Genomic DNA, 17,145 nt, shown 5'->3' on the forward strand with positions numbered 1-17,145 from the left:
CGCGCGCGGTGCACGTCGGGACGGTTTCTGTTTTGCATATCAGGGCGGGGCGGACGCCCTTCTTCCGGCCATCCCACAATTCCTCGCGGCGCTGCGTTGCGTCGGCGCTGTGTGTGCCGGAAGATGGCGGCGCGGCGCTGAGGGGCGGACGGGGCCCTGCGAGGAGGAGGAGGAGGAGGTACCGCCACCCTCCGGGCCGCCCATGGCCTCGGGAGCCTCGTCCCGTGCGAGCATCCCCGCTGCGGGGCCGTTTTGAGGGCCGCTGAGAGCCACGCCCGGGCCTGCAGCGCTCCGCGACCGGCGGTGGCTGTGGGGAGAGGCCGGGCCGGGCCCGAGCGGCGCGGGGCGCTCAGCGCCTCCCGTAGGCCCCGCCATGTCCGAAGCGCAGCCCCACGGCCAGCACCCCCCGGCCAACCACACCGGGGCCGCGGGGGGCACCAACAGGGCCGGGAGGAACGCGGCCCTCAATCAGAACCCTCTGATCAACGTCCGCGACCGCCTCTTCCACGCGCTCTTCTTCAAGATGGCAGTGACCTACGCGCGTCTCTTCCCTCCTTCCTTCCGTCGAGTCTTCGAGTTCTTCGTGCTGCTCAAGGTGAGGGCTCGGGGGGGCTCCCGGCTGTCCCTCTTTGTGCTCATCACACACGGGAGGTACCCGGCTGCTGCTGGGGCTCTGTTCCTTCTGGATACAGTCAGTGCACGGCTCTGTTTTAGCGCTGTTTCTTCAACACCCTCAGCTGTGTGTGAGGTGAAACCTGGCTGTGTGTTTGCTGTTGTGATCTGAGGCTCTTAGATGGGGTAGAGCGGCAAAGCTGAATCCTGCAGGGCTCTGCAAGTTACAGCTTCCCCTATGGGAATCAGGCTGCAGTGTGCAGGGCAGCCCGGTGCTGTGTGAGGTGAAGTGTTGCCCTGTGACTTCCAGAGCTCACTGTGTCCCTCCGTGCCTCTGCAAGTAAGAGAGAGGGACAAAGGAAAGGCAACGAGGTAACAGCAGGATGCTCGTACTGTGGGGTTCTAAAATCCAGCCCCTGTATTGTACTACATGGGCACTTTTTTTTCCCTGCCCAGTTCATGCAACCTGCCAGGAGAAACTCCTGCTGCCACCTGCTTTTAATTGAAGCACACTGAGAAAATTAAAGTTATTCCCACAGGAGATCCTTGCTTCTGCCCTTAGGGTTAGCAGGCAGCTGTGCTTTCAGCCTTCTTGTGGCTCTGTGTGAGGATAGAGGTGGGAGGCCAAGCCTGAAGCTGTGGCCTGCACACTGTGCTTGGCATTCTGGTGCTGCTCCTGGCTGCTTTCATCACCATTCCCCCTGCACCAGGGATCTGTTTTGGGAGTCCCTTCCTCAGTGTTTTCCTATGCAGCTCTTCTGCAGATGTGATGTTACCAGCCTGTTTATTCATAACAAATAGGTCAGGCACAGTGCATGGCGAGGACAGATACTGTAATCAAGAAAGAGCATCTTAATGCAGTTTGAAAGTGAATGCATGAAATGCAACCATGCAGCTTACAGCTGTTCTTTGGAGCTTGAACTTTGGACAGCGTTGGATAAACGGGTTTTATTAGTTCACTTTGTTTTGCTGTGACTTGTAGTTGAAAGCAGCTTTCAATTAGGAATGATGTGCTCCAGCCTGAAAGGTCTTTATAATGGAGGTCCCGTTGCTCGTTGGTAGACTGGCTATTGTCTGAGCTTTGGGCCAAATGCATACGTTTAAAGCAAGCTTTTGTACTGATAATAATGCTCCTTTGCATCCCAGCTCCTGGCGTTGGTTCTTGCTGCTGCCTTGGGTGTGTTTGTGTGGTTGGTACTTTAATGCTGAAACCCCATAGCCCAGAGCGTGGCTCTGTCCTGCTGGATGCGGCACAAACCCAAATAGTTCTCTGCAGCCTTTTATTTTTCAATACAGTCATGTTTATTTCCCTTCCATCATTAACATCTGCCTGGCTGAGAGCAGAAATCAAACACAAATTGATCTGAGTGTTTCACGACCTTTCTGAATAAGCCTTTCCTGGTGGTTGGCTTGAGTTGGCAGCGGGTCAGTTGACAAAAACCAATCTGGATTGGCAGTTTTCTTCCAAGCAATGCTTTGGCACATTGAAATGAGATAGGGAGCGAGTGGCCATTGGCCTGCTCTTTAGCTGTGCTGAATGCTTGCTGGAGCTCAAAGGAAATGCTGTGCCCTGATGCACGCAGTGGCAAGGCAGTAGGCACTTTGCACGTGGTTTTGTGCAAGTCAGCACTTCTTTGACCCTAGGCAGTGTATGTATTAACATGGCAGCGTGCCTCCTGGGTGGCAGCCAGCTGCACTCAGCCCCAACCCGGTGCGTTAATGGAGAAGTTTTGGTCACAGGCACTTTGGGAGCTCTCATTCCCAGGAAAAGCTTTAGGGCTCTTAGTGTTTAACCTCAGAAAGACGAGGTTTCAGCAGGTTAGCGAGGTATCAGAAGGACAAAGTACAAAGGGAGTGTTATATAAGCCGTGGAGCTGGAAGAAAAGTTGATTTGGGGCTGTTCTACTGTTTGATGCAAATACAGCCAGGGTTAGAAAGCTTAAAGGCTCTCATCCACCTGCAGCTGTACTATCTGTGCACGAAGAAGAGATGGCTATAACTGGGCAGCCTATCAACAGGCAATGTTTGGTTGGGCTGACAATCTCTGCTTTGTTTCTTGCTGTGTGTAGGCTCTCTTTGTGCTCTTCATCCTGGCTTATATTCACATCGCCTTCTCCCGCTCACCCATAAACTGTTTGGAGCATGTGAGGGACAAATGGCCACGTGATGGTATCCTGAGGGTGGAAATCCAGCGCAACTCCAGCCGGGCCCCCATCTTCCTGCAATTCTGTGGTGCTGAGAAGTTCCCAGGAATGGTAGTTGAGCCCACGGCTGAGGAAGAGGAGGAGGAAGAAGAGGAAATGACTGTGGATATGTTTGAAAACAGCTCTATCAAGGTAAAGATGTGTTTCCTTGTGTGCATGAGGGGAGGTGAGAGTGGGTTTGGGCTGGAGGAGTTTGGTGCTGTGAGTGTGCTGTGGTCCCTCCGTGTGCCTTCAGTCACTCCGAATCTGTGTGTGTTCCCTCAGTTTTTCCTGCATTTCTTCCAACATCTTAAGGTAGAAGTTAAAGCCTGAGCAAACAGCCTTGCTTATCCTCCTGTTGGTGGCCCAGGGCACAGAGGGGAGCACAGGAGCCTGGAACTGACCTGGCTTCTAACCCGACCTCCTCTGCCACTGTTCCTCAACAGTTTGAGCTGGATATAGAGCCCAAGGTGTTCCTCAAGCCATCCCGGATGAGCAGCACCGAGGCGCTGGCCCACAACGAAAGCCAGGAGTTCTCATTTAGCGAAGCAGCCACTAAAGGTATGCAGCCTCTGCGGGAGACTGTGTCCGAGTTTGAGATGCTAGCCAGAGCAGGTAAAGACAACTTACATCCCTATCTGTGCTCTTTCCTTTCCCTGCATCTTCCCTGCACTTCTCCTGGCTTCCCTGGGCCTGCACTTGGCATTGTCCCTTGCCTATCCCTGTTGCTTGAACCTGTGGTGGATCTTGTCACTCCTGACAGCAGATTTACAGCACTGTGTTTCCTTCTGTTGGAGGGAGGCTGGGAGTTGGGTGGGTGCATCTGGGCTATAAAATGTGCTGGAGGCTTCTGGTCTGGTGTCATGTTTCTGCAGCAATCAGTGCCAGGTATGTCAGATGAATGTGAATCTCCTTCTTCTGAGCAGTTCTGCATTTACTGTCCTCTTGAGACCCGTGGGGATCCAACTGACAGCGCACATTCCTCACTGTATTAACAGTATTTTGGGTCCCTGAGTCAACACCAGTGCCTGGAATAGCAAACTAATCCTGAAAGCCACCAAGCAAGTTGGAGTAGATTGCAAGATTGTGTTAATAGTCTGCTTCATTCGAAATATTGTCCTGCTCTATCCTTGTTTCAGCATAACTTGAGCTGCTTACGTTGAGGATTGTGAGCCTGGACATCACAACAGCACTGTTCATTTGGTCTTGCAGAGTTTTGCTTGATGCTGATCCACAACTCATTAGTCCTGTATTTGAGATCATTAAGTCTCTTAAGACTGGGCGATGTTTAAATATCCTTGATGCAACACCTTAATTAACAATTGCTTAAGCTCTATAAGAGGGTCACGTTGTACAGTGTTGTGTGTGCTGACTGCGCTTTGATTTGCAGAACACCAAACATGAAATGATCCAGCAATGTGGTAGGAGAGAGAACTGTGCCCCTTCTTAATGTAGTTAGAAAATCCCATCTTGTTAGCCTTTTTTTTTTTCAGCCCAGCTCTTCTGTGCTGTAAGTACACCAAGCTGAACGTTTAGACAGGGTGTGTTACTGTGATAAAATGATCTCTGGTACAAGTGAAGTGATTCATGCATTGATACTTCCAACGCCTTATTTGCATTTGAGCTTAAAACCATTTCGTAGTGAAAAACTAAAAGCAAAACAAACACCGGAGCCTGTTTTCTTCTTGCTGACTGCCTTCATACCCTTCTGTTGAGTCTCCTTTCCCACCTTCTCTTGCAGTGTGGCCACAGGAAGAATACATTGTGGAGTATTCCTTGGAGTATGGGTTCCTGCGCCTGTCCCAGAGCACACGGCAGCGCCTCAGCATCCCTGTGATGGTGGTGACTTTGGGTGAGTGAGGGAGCCAGCCCTGCCAGAGATGTGTCTGCAGAGATACCTCCATGCTGGGAGCTCCCTTCCAAACTTCACGCTCATCTCCTCTTTAGTCTTGTGGGAACTGTTTATAACAGTTGATGGCGCTCATTTTCCATGCAGGAGAGCTTTATGGAGCAGTTATTGCTTTAGCAGGTCACACCCTTTTCAAGAGGAATGCTCTGAAATGCTGGAGCCTGTTCTGGTACCTGAGCCTTCACGTTATGTCTAGCATAGCTTTCTCACTGGAGAAAGAGCTAGTATTAAATGCCTGTTTACTGACCTGGGCTTTCCAATTCACCTAGAGAAGTTCCTGCATGAGTATCTTAGTAACTTATTGAACAGTTGTTTCTGGGCTTCGTGTTTTACTTGTCCTTGGGGTATTTTTACAAGCTGATCAGTGTCCAGTAGAATACATGTACGTGCTTCATGAGTGCCCAGAACTGTGTGGAGGTGTTGGAGGGTGGGTGAGGTTCTGGGCCCCAGCAGCACCATGCAAAGTCCAGCTGGCTGCAGAAACATCTCTGCCAGCCCCTCTGAGCTACACACAGACTCATTCTGAGAGCTGTTACTAGAGGGAGAGCCCTTTGTTACTGGGGCTGCAGTCCAAGCCCAGGAGATGAATTCCCTGTGTATGTATGGCAGTGGAGAGTATAACTGGAATTCTTGAAGCCTGACTGGCATCAGCATTTTACCAGCGTGGCTATATTTGTCAGGGTGTGACATTTTGCTTCGCGGTCCTGCCCAGTTCAGTTACACTGCCAAAGGTTTGAGCTTAGCTGCAAGTCTGCTTTAAGTGATGGGAAGACTGTGCTCACATTTGAAAAGGATAAAGGTATAACTGCTCTGCTCTTCCGTTTAGATCCTACCAGGGATCAGTGCTTTGGGGACAGGTTCAGTCGTCTGTTGCTGGATGAGTTCCTGGGTTATGATGACATCCTGATGTCAAGTGTCAAAGCCTTAGCTGAAAATGAAGAAAACAAAGGTAAGAGTTGGAGCTCTTTAGCACAGTGAGTGCTGCTTTTCCACAGGTGCATGAATGTCATCTTCTGACTTTGATTAATCTCTAAGGCAGCTCGCTGTGTTATGTAGGGCTGTTATTGCTGAGGACAAAATGAAACGGGAGAGAAGAGACATCTGCAGACGTGATTTCCTATGGCCTTATTGCGCTGCATAACAATAAGAGTGCAGCTGTGAAGCAGTGCTGGCATAGATCTCAGACATTACAACCTGTTTCTTCAGAGGGCACTGGAAGTTTGCTCTTGTTCTGAGTTACTTACATGGGAATTGTGTGCTTTCTTTTTCCCTTTCTTCCTTCCCAGGTTTCCTTCGCAACGTGGTGTCTGGGGAGCACTATCGCTTTGTCAGCATGTGGATGGCTAGGACATCATACCTGGCAGCCTTTGTCATCATGGTTATATTTGTAAGTTGGGAGGAGCTGGGCATTCCCTGAACTCTGAGCCCAGCACACGGGCAAGGTTTGCTGTTACAATAGAGGCCTGAGCTCACAGTTGCTTTTAAAGCTACGCTGATGGAGTTCTGCTCTTCTTTCCTCCCCCATGTGTGGGTATTTAAGAGTTCTAAAAGCAAAGCACATATTGTGGCCAGTGAGAGAAGAAATGTGACTTTTGTCAGTCAGGCGGTTGGAGCTACTGGGAGGAGCACAGATGCAGAATAGGAAGAAACCTCCGTTCCAGCTCTGCTGCTGTTTGGTTTGGCCTCTGCTCAAATATTCAAAATCAGTCTCTTTGTGAACAAATTACTTACTGTCTATTTTACAGCAGCGATATGAAGATTAATTGCTGTTTGTGAAGTCCTAATTACTCTTTGAGAAATTGGCCCATGTAGCTCAAACTAACAAACATGGGAAATGCACAGCAACATTACGAGTCCGAGCTTGCCTGCCTGAGCCTCTGCTCTGTTGTGTTTCTGACAGTGGCTTCTGTTCTGTTTCAGACTCTGTCCGTTTCGATGCTCTTACGCTACTCACACCATCAGATCTTTGTCTTCATTGGTAGGTATTTTCTGTGTCACTTGGGGGCATCACAGTGCTCTGAATGTGGAGTGCTGTAGGGGGTTGGAGGGTTCATTGGCCTGGTGTTTGTGTTACACCGTTTTTCTTCTTGCAGTTGACCTTTTACAGATGCTGGAAATGAACATGACAATTGCATTCCCTGCAGCTCCCCTGCTCACTGTCATTCTGGCTCTAGTAGGTAAGGACATGCTCACCTCTTGTATTTGTGCTGCAAGTCCCTTTGGGATCTGTAGGAGGTATAATTCCCTTCTCTGACCCGGTCACAGCAGATGGTTGATGTGTCTGCCCTTCACAAGGTGGAAGGCTCTGGGATTTTTTTTTTTCCTGCTCTGCTTTTTGCCATGCAATCACACAGACTTTTGTTGCAGTGCAGCCATGCCCTGCAGTGTGCTGATGTCAGGCCCCTCTCTGTCCTGTAGGTATGGAGGCCATTATGTCAGAGTTCTTCAATGACACCACGACTGCATTTTACATCATCCTCATTGTGTGGCTGGCTGACCAGTATGATGCCATCTGTTGCCACACCAATACGAGTAAGAGGCATTGGCTCAGGTAAGAGACCTCCATTCCCTGCAGCTCCCAGTCTCTGGTGGGATCCTTCTTTACATCTCCAGCTGGAGGGGAGGACTTTCACTTCTGTGTATCTCCTTGGGAGCTGCCCTGTGTGTCACTGGGTCCAAAGTGCACTTACTTCCACTTTGGGTCTCTAGCATGACTGTCAGGATCCTCCCCTTTGATTGGCTCATCTGGAGACCTGCTCACATTGAAGCCATGCTAATTATACACTAATGGCAGTCTGCACCTCCCTGTGCAAAATGCACCAGCTCAGAATAGAGTTATGACCAGAAAGAAGCTCAGGTCTGCCCCGTCTACTGGTGTATCCTGATATTTACTGCTTTTCTGTGTGCAGGTTCTTTTATCTGTACCACTTTGCCTTCTATGCCTACCACTATCGCTTCAACGGGCAGTACAGCAGCCTGGCTCTGGTCACCTCATGGCTGTTCATCCAGGTGAGTAGCTGCTGTTCCTGCTAATATTGGTGCACCCACATGTAGGGGGCTGATGCCATCCTGTGAGTTCAGACCTGGTCTGTCTAACTGCAGTTGGAGTGGCAGCAGCACTGTGTGTGTGTGATCAGCAGTGTCCAAAAGTGGTGTAAAGCTGTGGTTTGGGAAGGATTCCCATCTCTTCTCTGGAATAAATCCCACTGAGACTCTCCCATGCAGAGGCTGAGGAGTGGATCAGATCTGTGCTGAGCTGCTCCCTGTCTATGCTGTGAGATGCAAACATGGAACTGAAGATGGGCCAGAGGGAAATGCCTTTAGCTTCACTCTCACCCTACAAAGAAAGGGGAGCTGTACTCCATCACCTGTCTGCAGAGCTCTGGGAGTTGCTCTTCAGAAATTGTCTAATAGAAGGGATAAATCTTTGCAGAATTTCAGATAAGGTCTTAAAAAGGGCATCCAAATTCTCCACTTACTGTCTTTACGTAGGGATGATGGAATAGTTTTGCGAGGTGTTTCTAGGCTTGCTGTTGAGTGATTCCTTTCCCTTTCCCATCCTCCAGCATTCAATGATTTACTTCTTCCACCACTATGAGCTGCCAGCTATCCTCCGGCAGATCAGAATCCAGGAGATGCTGCTGCAGAACCAGCAGGTGGGTCAGGGCACCCAAACGACTCTCCAAGACAACCTCAACAACAACACTACCCCAGTTGGGGCAGAGGTGGGCGGCCATCGTCCCCACCTGGCTGCTGGCCCCTCTGAAGAGAGCAGCAGCCCAGCAGCTCTGGCCCCTGGTGAGACCTCCAGTGTCATCGGCACCACCGCAGCCTCTTCTGTTGGGAGCGACCTGAACTGGGTTGCTGAGACAGCTGCCATCGTTACGGAGGCCTCATTTCTTTCTGACCTGAGCTCTTCTCTCCTGGAGCCAAATGTGATGCACGAAGCTGTGGCTGCTGGGAGCCCTCAGGATGCTGCTGCTGCCTCTGCTGCCTCTAGTTTGGTCGCACGCATCAGGGTGAGCAGCGACCACCCGGACACTGCTGTGGGTTCCATCACCATTGAGGTCACTTCAGCATCTGTGGTTGCTGCTGCAGATGGTCCCCCTGCTGCAGCTTCGCCCCCCATCCCTGTGCAGGAGGATGGGGCCTCCATCCCCAGCCCTTCCCCTGCTGATGAGCAGACTGAGGCTGTGGAGAGCTCGGACAGCCAAGCAAAACCCAGTGGCAAGAACTGCATTGCGAATGGCAGTGTGGCAGAATCCCCTCCAGCCTTTGTGGACAACACTGATCAGGGCAAACTCTTGGGCTGCACTCTTGGGGACCGGGGGGAAAGCGGCCCTTGCCCAGCACCAGCAGATAGTACAGCCAGCTCCAGGCCTTGCTCGGAGCCAGACTTAAGGAGCCTGTCTTGAGTCCTTGTTATTGTCACCCTGGACTGCCAGGAAGGCATTTGGATTTCGTTTGTTACTATTTCTCACTTCACCATCATCCTTAACCCATGAATTCCTCTTAACGGAGGCAGAGCAGCTGGGACAGAGAAAAGATGCTGCAGTGAACTCCCCAGAGAGCAGCACACGTGTGCATGTATGAGGCTGGCACACATGGGACTGCTCAGGGCCAGATTCTCCCTGCAGTGAGGAGAGAGTAAGGGCACGTTTGCTCCCTCTGCCTGCAAGGCACTGGGGGATCCCTGTGCCACAGCTGTGGGTAAGCAGGCTGGCCGTCATTGTGCTGTCACAGCTCTTCTTTGCCCCTTGAGGTTGTGTTGCAGTCTGGGTGTTGCTTGCAAACATGAGCTGATTTGTGATAAACCACGTGTGTGCACGGTGACCTTCTGGTTAGAATAGCAGCTGCGGGTGAGCAGGGAGAGCAACTTCAGACACACCTGGGAGAGCAACCAGCAGCCAAGGACAAACAAATCGCCTTCCCTTTGGTAGGGGGAAAAGAAGCTCAGTTACCTCCCTTCAACACTGGAGCTGCTCACAGCAGAGCAAAGCTGGGTAATAACCAAAGCAGAAACTGCATTTTAGCCCCATTTCTTTTTTTTCTCCTGACATTCAGCTTCCTTTAGTGGATTTTGGGGGTTGGGGGGGTGGGAGAGAAGTGTGCAGGTCCAGCTTAGAGCATCCACCCAAGGAAGGACGCATTTGCACGTGGAAGCAGTAAAGGATTTATTCAACCCTGGAGGAATTCCGTCCCCTCGTGGCTCTGCAATACCCTGGTGAGTTTGGCCCCTCTTTGGTGCATCAAGTGGGAGCTCCTGCTATGCCAAAGGCAAACAGTACCAATATCCTCTGGGAGCTGACCCGTATTCTCAGTATGTGTTTGGAGGAGGAGGAGGGCAGCAGCTCTGTCTCTGTCCAGCTCTGCTTTGGGCGCCTGCAGCTGCAGGTGAGGTCGGTTGTTTTTCAGTGCCTTGTCCCTTCAACGGGACACGTTTGTGTTTTAAGATCAGCCCCATCCCCGAGGTGAGGTTGGCATCGTGTTGGCTCAGCTGTCGTGTCGGGTGGTTTAGCAAAGAACCAAAACACTAAAGACAAATTTCAGCTCACTTGGCCCTCATTTCCTTGGCAGCAGAGATGAAGCTTGGATTTGTGCCCCAATCCTGTGTGTTACACCTGGTGCCCCAGGGCTCCATTGGACCCAGGTTGGGAGGGTGGAGGGAGGTAGGACTTTAAACCTGCAGGTAAAGCAGAGCGATGCAAGAGAGTGCCACATCTGCAGGGCTGGGGGGAGAGAAGCTCAGGGAGAAACAAGCTGGGAGGAAGCAGTGCTGGGAGGAGGCAGGGGGGCTGGTTGGGTTCTGCAGGGGCCTCCAGCCTCCCTCCAGCAGCATCATTGTGCCCTTAGAGGTGCTGCTGCCTTTTGCTTCCACCAGGGCTGGGTTTCCATGTTGGCAACGTGGGGACTCTTAGCCCTCTGGCTTCATTTTCTCTGCATTTCCCACATGGGTGCCCTCCTATTTCTTTCTCTTTTTGACTCGATGAGCCCTGGGTGCTGCTCTGGGGCACAGGGCAGGCACAGAACTGCTGCAGCTCTGCAGCTGCCTTCCTGGGAGTGCTGGGCAGCATCCTGGGCATGGATGTGCCAGGGTGCAAGGAGTGACCATAGGCTTCTAAGAGCAGAGGGTGGGTGGGAAGGGAAAGGTGGGAAAACAAACCAAATCAATTGATGAATGAGGAGTAGAGTTCATTCTATTTAATGTACAAAATGTGTTTGTATATAATAATAAATATTATATCTAACAGCTGTTTGGTGCTGCTCTCGTGTCCTGCTAGCACTGGGATGGGGCTCTGCTGGAAGGTGATGTGAGGATCCTGGAGGAGGGCTGAACCCACGCTGCTGTGCTCAGCAGTGCAGCCTCTGCACAAGTGAGGGGGCTGCAGGGAGTGCAGACGTGCCCGTGGCATCCCCGGCTGTTGACAGCTGCTCCTCATCTCTTGCATTTTGGGCTCAGTTCTTTCCTCTGCTGCCTCGGAGGGAGGTGAGTGCACCGAGCCTGTGCTCTTTGTGCAGCCCGAGGAAGGGCCAGCAGTGCTGATGTCCGTCCCTCTGCCCCAAGGGGCTGCACTCTCTGGCTGCGGCTCCAGCGCTCAGTGCGATGTCAGCTCCCTGCTGCTGGCTTCCCGGGGCTTGAGATCTCAGCCCTGACCCTGGGGCTGCTCCTTCCTCCTGGGCTCAGAGCGTGGGGGTCTCCTGTGGCTGCTGAGCCCTGTAGGCTGCTGTGCCGGGGCAGGGCTGGGACCTGACGGTGGAGCAGAGCTGTCAGCTGTTCTCTGCTGTGTTCGCAGTGCAGCTGGAAGAGAAAACGCAGGTTTGGTTGCTCTCCCGTGAACACGCTTCAAAACCCCTCGTGCTCACCTGTCCTCCTGCCTTTGCTCTGCGGCCGGGCTCCTCGTTGTACCCAATGCTGACACCAACTCGCTCTTCCTCAGCAGCGCCGCACGCAGCTGCTCCTTCATCGCCTCGATCTTCTCCTCCAGCTCCCTCAGCTCGCTCTCGCCCCCTGCCCGCTCCCCCTGCACCAACCCATTGCTGGGAGGCTCTGGGGGACCCTCGCTGGTGTCCAGCTGGAAGCGAACCCTGCGCGTCTCCTTCCGTCCGGCTGCTGGGTTCTGCTGGGGGCTTTGCCTGGGGGGAAGAGAGGGGGGCTGGGGCTGAGAGGCTCCTCTGCCTCCCCAGGGCTGCAGGGGGGAGGAGGAGGAGAGAGAGGCCGCTGCCTTTGCCACGCTTTACCTCCGCTCCAGGCTCAGCTTCTGCCTCCTCTGCTCCTCTGTGCCCATGTTGAGAGCGCGGTGGATTTTCTGCGGGTCGTTGGGAAGGTCGATAAGGGAGAGGTGGGGGGTTGTGGGAGGGAGGAAGGCAGCCGTGCCCTCCTCTTCCTCACCTGGCTGGTGTGCAGCCAGTAGCTGAACCGCTTCTGGCGGCGGATGCGGGGCAGGATGAGGCGGTAGAAGGCGTGTTCCCCCAGCGAGGTGAGCAGCGCTCCGCCCAGCCCGATGCACAGCAGCACAAACAGCCCCGAGAAATGGTAAATCCCCATCTGCAGGGTCTGCGGGATTGATGGGGTCGGCAGCGTGGAGGGGAGGGGACACCAGCAGAGCCCCCCACCCCCCCAACTTGAGCCAGGCTACCCCACCTCTGTGACAGCGAAGACGCGCTTGCCGCAGGGCACCATGCGGTACCACTTGTCGTGCAGCAGGTCCATGAAGCCGGCGGATTTGTAGCGGCTGATGAACTCCGACAGCTTGGAGGTCAGCGGTGAGTGCTGGGGGAGGCCGATGCCGTAGCCTGACCCCCACAAACAGGGGAGTAAAGAGGCAGCGCTGGGACTGGGGTGCATCCCTCAATAGCCAGAGACACCCCCCCCCCTGCAGCCCCAGCGCTGTGCACCTGCCCACCTTCAATAGCAAAAGGCTTCCCCACGGTCAGCAGCTTGCAGTCGGAGTCGATGGACACCTCGTAGTCCAGCAGGGACTTATCCATGATGAAGGCATTGAGCTTGGGGGGCTCCGTCCTGCATCAATGCGGGGGGCTCAGGGGGAGGGGGGTCACAGAGAGGGGGGGAACAGGAGGGTCCCCCTCCCTGTGCCCCTGACCCTCACTTGAGCATGGTGACGCCGGCGGGGGTGGTGGGGACATTGTAACGCCACATGTGCCCGTGCATTTCAGGGAAGCTCTTCTTGATGTATTCCTCAGCGCTGCTTTCCCATACGGTGCCAAAGCGGAAGCCCTGAGAGGGGTGGTGCAGCTGCAAAGGGCACCATGGGGTCAGAACCCCTCCTATGGGGCGAGGGGGTGCTGGGACCCCCCCCCCAAAGTGAAGCAGCAGCTCCTGCAGGGGGTCTGTAAGGACACCCCCACAAAGGCAGCCCAGCAGAGCTCCCACCTTGGGGTCGTGGATGCCCGAGAGCTCCTCGAAAGTCTTCTCTCCCACCATAACAGCTGCCAGGTTGGCCGTGTAGCTGGAGAGCACCAGGAGGCAGAAGATGGCCCAGAGGTTCATAAGGAAACGGCCGGTGCAGCACTTGGGTGTCTTGCTGGAGACGGTGCGGCCAAAGAGGATGGCATAGCAGAGGTTGAGGGCTGAGGAGTAGGAGAAGATCTTCATGCGGTTGCGGCCGTGGGGGGTCATTCCATAGGGGCTCTTCCACTCGTAAAGGGTGAGGAAGAGCGCGGTCATGTGCAGGGCCACGAAGATGCCCACCCACGTGGTCCAGTGCAGGGGCCACATGAAGGCCCCGATGGGCGACGCCGTGTCCTTGGTCCTCACCAAGATGCCCAAGCTGGTGGAGAAGAAGGGGCTGGTGAAGTCGATGACTTTGCTGCGTGCTGAGTTGATGCTGAAGGAGGTGACGGCCATGTGGGCTGTGCCGCTGAGCAGGTCCCCCACCAGCCCCGTCCAGCGCCCGTTCTTCCACGCTCCGTATTTCCCATCTCCCACAATGTAGAGCTCAAAATCAAAGGGCACGTCCTCGGCCAGCCGCTCCAGCAGGTCGATGCAGTACCCATAGCAGCACTTCTTGTACTCCCGCGGCACAGATCCATTCTCAGAGCTCAGCTCCTCAAAGAGCGCATCCAGCACAGCCGAGTCGTTGGTGCCGGGATCCAAGCAGAGCTGCCCGGCGGGGCAACTTCCATCCTCATCCACCTCCCGTGTGAAGACGAAGGGATGCTCCACCAGCGTCACCACCCGCAGCCGCGCACGCGTGCCGCCGTTCCCCTCGTGGGGGGCTTTATGCTGGAGGTGGCTGTGCCACGCGCCCTCCTCCAGCCGCAGCTTTCCATGCTGCCACGTGCCCACTGTCACCCAGGCAGGCCGTCCTTGCAGGTCACGTTGCAGGCTCCACACACGGTACTGCTGCTCCGTCTGCACCCGCGTCCCATCCTGCACCCGTACCAACCCCGTCCGCCCGTGGAAGGAGGTGTTGGATAGGAACCTGCAAAGGAGCAAGGGGTCACGGAGGGGGTCTTTGCTGGGGAGGGATGGGCAGGGGGTACCGCAGCACGATGCTCACCGGGACAAGAAGCTCCCTGAGGACCCAGTGCCGTCTCCACTGCCATCATTGCAGTTCACCATGGGGGGGTTGAGCACGAGGTCGGGGCGCACAGCGGCGGCGCTGCCCACGGCGCGGGTCACCAACTCCACTGCATCACGCACAAAGGCCTCCAACGGTGCGGCGCCCACCTCCCCAAAGGCCAGCAGCCCCATGGGCAGCCCCTCACCCTGCAGCTCAGCGGCGGGCAGTGGGGAGCCCAGCACCCAGCGCACCTCCTGCGCCCGCAGCCCCGCACGCTCTGCTGCCCTGAAGAGCCTCCGTGCACGCCGCAGGTCGCAGCCCAGCACCAGCGCGGGGCCGGAGAGGGCTCCAAGGTGCTCCCGGTGCTGCCGGAGGCACCGCTCAGCCCTGGGCTCATGAAGGCAGCGGAGGTCCAGCACAGTGTGCAGGGAGAGCTGTGCATGGTGGAGGAAGGCGGTGACGTCCCAGGGGCGGCACAGCAGCAGCGTGGCCTCGCGCCACTCGTGGGCCTGCAGGATGCTCACCAGCACCTCTGCCAGTGTCTCCAACGAGCTCTGCCGGTCCATGTGGAAGTGGAAGGGGCTCTGTGGGCACACAGGGCAGTGGGAGACCCTCTGCTTGATGCTGGCTGTCCCACCCTGCTCCCAGCTCCGCTCCCCAGCACCAGCATGGACTGAGGCCATGGTTTCCCCCCACCTCCTCGCTGTTGATGCAGCAGTGCAGGCGTGCAGAGCACATGAATGTGGTGCAGTGCTGAGGAGCAGCGCCCTGTGCTCCAGATGGAGGGTGGGGGCCGCCCCAGCCCTGAGCAGATATTGTGAGGAGGCAGCCAGCACTGAGGGTGGCACAGCCACTGCATGCCATGCACTGGGCCATGGAGTCACCTTCCCAGCAATGGAGCAGAGCTGTGGCCAAGCCCTACAACAGGTGAAGGAGCCTAAATGCTCCTGAGAGTACAAAGGGGATAACAGCCCCAAGTGGACGGGGTCTGACTCCAGAGGGGGGGGGGGGTGGCTAAGGAAAGAGAGGGGAACAAATCCACCCCCACGGGTACGGGGCTGGGGTTCAGCTCAGCTGTGAACAGTGGCACGGGAGGGGGTGAACATCACACATCCAAGGCTACCATCTGGGATTCAGAAGTGGGACTGGGTTGGGACAGAGCTGTGATGGGACTGGGACAGAGGCAGGAAAAGGGTGGGATGGGGTCCGGGATGAAGTTGAGGAGCCCTGACTGACCCCTCCAGGATGGGGACCACGATAGAGCTGGGACAGAGAGGAGATAAGAGCCGGGATAAGGGCGGAGATCGGGGGCTGGGATGAGGTGTGGGACGGTGCCGAGATGGGGATGGAGGTATAGCAGGTGGAGGGATGGAGCCGGGATGATGGCGGAGAGGAGACGGGACGGGAAGAGAGCGGAGAAGGGATGCGGGGGTCGGGGCGGAGCGCGTCGGGTCCCGTCGGGACGGACACTCACCTGAGCGCGGAACGGCGGAGCGCGGCCGCTGCCGACGACGCTGACGAAGGGAACGCGCAGAGCCGAAGCGAAGAAGTCGATCTGGAGCAGCTCGCGGCGAGATCGGGGCACGGCCAACACCGCCGCCACGCCGCGCCCCAGCAGCGCCCCGCACAACCACCGCAACAGCGAGACCGGGTCCCGCACAGCAGGACCGCCCGCCACCACCTCCAGGCTGCGGTTATACGGCAGCACCGCCCCGAGACCCCCCCAGGGACCCCCCCCTGACAGCGCAGCGCGGACGGGGCCGGAGGAGGAGGAGGGCAGCAGCGCTCCCAAGCGCACGGCGGGGCCGGGCCGGGTCGGACCGCGGCAGGGATGCGGGTGTCCCCCCGCAACCCCCAGCGCGGCCGCCAGCAGCCACAGCGCCCGCAGCCCCTCCATGGGGCCCCGCGCTGCGCCCGTCGGGCCGGGACGGGGAGGGACGGGGCGGGACGGGGGCGGGGGCTGCTCCGTTCGGCGGGGCGGGACGGGACCCGCAGCTCCGAGCGCGGTGGGGGGGAGCGGAGCCGCCGGGAGGGCTCCCGTGCCCCGCCCGCCCCGCAACACCCGGGCGGGGACGCGCATCCCTGGGAATCGGATGGAGGGGACCCCCCCGATCCCCCCGATCCCCCCCGTTCCATCCTGGAGCCGTTGCGGGGTAAAGCGGAGACCCCGAAAATGAGGCGCGATGCGGTGCGAGGATTGCTCGGTGCCAGAACGCTGCGCTGCCGGGGAGACGGGGAGGGAGAGGCTGCACTACATTAATAAGGAAAAGAAAACGAGCGAGAAAGCCAAGGAGCAGCTGGCAATAACAATATTGATCACCAGACAAATGTAATGAGTCAGAGCTAATGAGTTCCCTTAGTAGAGATCAGCGCGGGGGAGGGGGGAGGCTGGGACCTGCAAGGAGCAGCCCCGCAAACCCAGACCCCCGTGTGAGCCCCCGATGTGCGGTGCCCGAGTGGGATGAGGGGTGCGGAGGGCTCCGAGCGGAGCTCTGCTCCAAGCAATGCAGCCCAGGGGCGGTTGGGGCCGCCCTGCTGTGAGCACAACACGCTGCTCCGTGCTGCAGCTGATCAATGCCGATCCAAAATGTCATAAGGAAAGCAAGGAGCAAGAGGGGGAAAAAAAGAGTAATGTGGTTGATTAAACTAAAAGCATTATCTAAACGAGCTGGCATGAGAGCGAGCTGTACGGCCACACTTGTGTTATTAAAGTGCACTTTCAATCAGTTGAGCCCGGTGCTGGGGCATGTGGGGACAGCAGTGCCCTGAGATCCCACATGCAGTGCCCCAACTCCAGCCCCAAAGAGCCCCCGGGGGCTGCAGGGCACGGTGGGGGGGTGGGGGGGGAGGGCAGCAGGAATACAGCTGCCAACTGCTGCTCCTTGTTGCAATGAGACCCCTCTGCCACAGCACCCTG

The 17,145-nt window shown here is 56.1% G+C and overlaps 2 protein-coding genes across 4 annotated transcripts; one reads left to right on the plus strand and one right to left on the minus strand.

Annotated features, from left to right (window-relative positions):
- The first annotated feature begins 80 nt into the window (after nt 1-80).
- TMEM259 (transmembrane protein 259) lies at nt 81-10,944 on the plus strand. Of its 2 annotated transcripts, none has more exons than XM_072357501.1 (11): nt 81-595; nt 2,682-2,948; nt 3,242-3,410; nt 4,537-4,647; nt 5,531-5,653; nt 5,991-6,091; nt 6,625-6,682; nt 6,798-6,881; nt 7,123-7,255; nt 7,614-7,713; nt 8,271-10,944. In XM_072357501.1, the coding sequence occupies exons 1-11, from the start codon at nt 374-376 to the stop codon at nt 9,117-9,119; spliced, it is 2,217 nt and encodes a 738-aa protein (XP_072213602.1). In that variant the 5' UTR covers nt 81-373; the 3' UTR covers nt 9,120-10,944. The 2 variants fall into 2 exon arrangements, with proteins under 2 accessions (XP_072213602.1, XP_072213603.1); XM_072357502.1 differs by having other exon boundaries at nt 3,242-3,356; nt 8,271-10,854.
- Nucleotides 10,945-10,954: 10 nt separating this feature from the next.
- On the minus strand, nt 10,955-16,125 carry GRIN3B (glutamate ionotropic receptor NMDA type subunit 3B). Of its 2 annotated transcripts, none has more exons than XM_072357498.1 (10): nt 15,703-16,125; nt 14,226-14,812; nt 13,097-14,147; nt 12,813-12,958; nt 12,609-12,724; nt 12,347-12,498; nt 12,095-12,259; nt 11,944-12,011; nt 11,569-11,838; nt 10,955-11,452 (listed from the first exon to the last, which is right to left on the minus strand). In XM_072357498.1, the coding sequence occupies exons 1-10, from the start codon at nt 16,123-16,125 to the stop codon at nt 11,386-11,388; spliced, it is 3,045 nt and encodes a 1,014-aa protein (XP_072213599.1). In that variant the 3' UTR covers nt 10,955-11,385. The 2 variants fall into 2 exon arrangements, with proteins under 2 accessions (XP_072213599.1, XP_072213601.1); XM_072357500.1 differs by having other exon boundaries at nt 10,955-11,503.
- Nucleotides 16,126-17,145: the final 1,020 nt, after the last annotated feature.

This window comes from Excalfactoria chinensis, chromosome 26 (assembly GCF_039878825.1).
Source record: "Excalfactoria chinensis isolate bCotChi1 chromosome 26, bCotChi1.hap2, whole genome shotgun sequence".
Taxonomy (NCBI): domain Eukaryota; kingdom Metazoa; phylum Chordata; class Aves; order Galliformes; family Phasianidae; genus Excalfactoria; species Excalfactoria chinensis.

Coding starts and splice junctions, on each gene's coding strand:
- TMEM259 (XM_072357501.1), top strand. CDS start 374: ATGTCCGAAGCGCAGCCCCACGGCCAGCACCCCCCGGCCAACCACACC. Junction 4,648..5,530: donor TGTGATGGTGGTGACTTTGG/GTGAGTGAGGGA, acceptor TCTTCCGTTTAG/ATCCTACCAGGGATCAGTGC. Junction 7,256..7,613: donor AGTAAGAGGCATTGGCTCAG/GTAAGAGACCTC, acceptor TTCTGTGTGCAG/GTTCTTTTATCTGTACCACT.
- GRIN3B (XM_072357498.1), bottom strand. CDS start 16,125: ATGGAGGGGCTGCGGGCGCTGTGGCTGCTGGCGGCCGCGCTGGGGGTT. Junction 12,959..13,096: donor CGGGCATCCACGACCCCAAG/GTGGGAGCTCTG, acceptor TGCCCTTTGCAG/CTGCACCACCCCTCTCAGGG. Junction 12,012..12,094: donor ACTGGCTGCACACCAGCCAG/GTGAGGAAGAGG, acceptor AACGACCCGCAG/AAAATCCACCGCGCTCTCAA.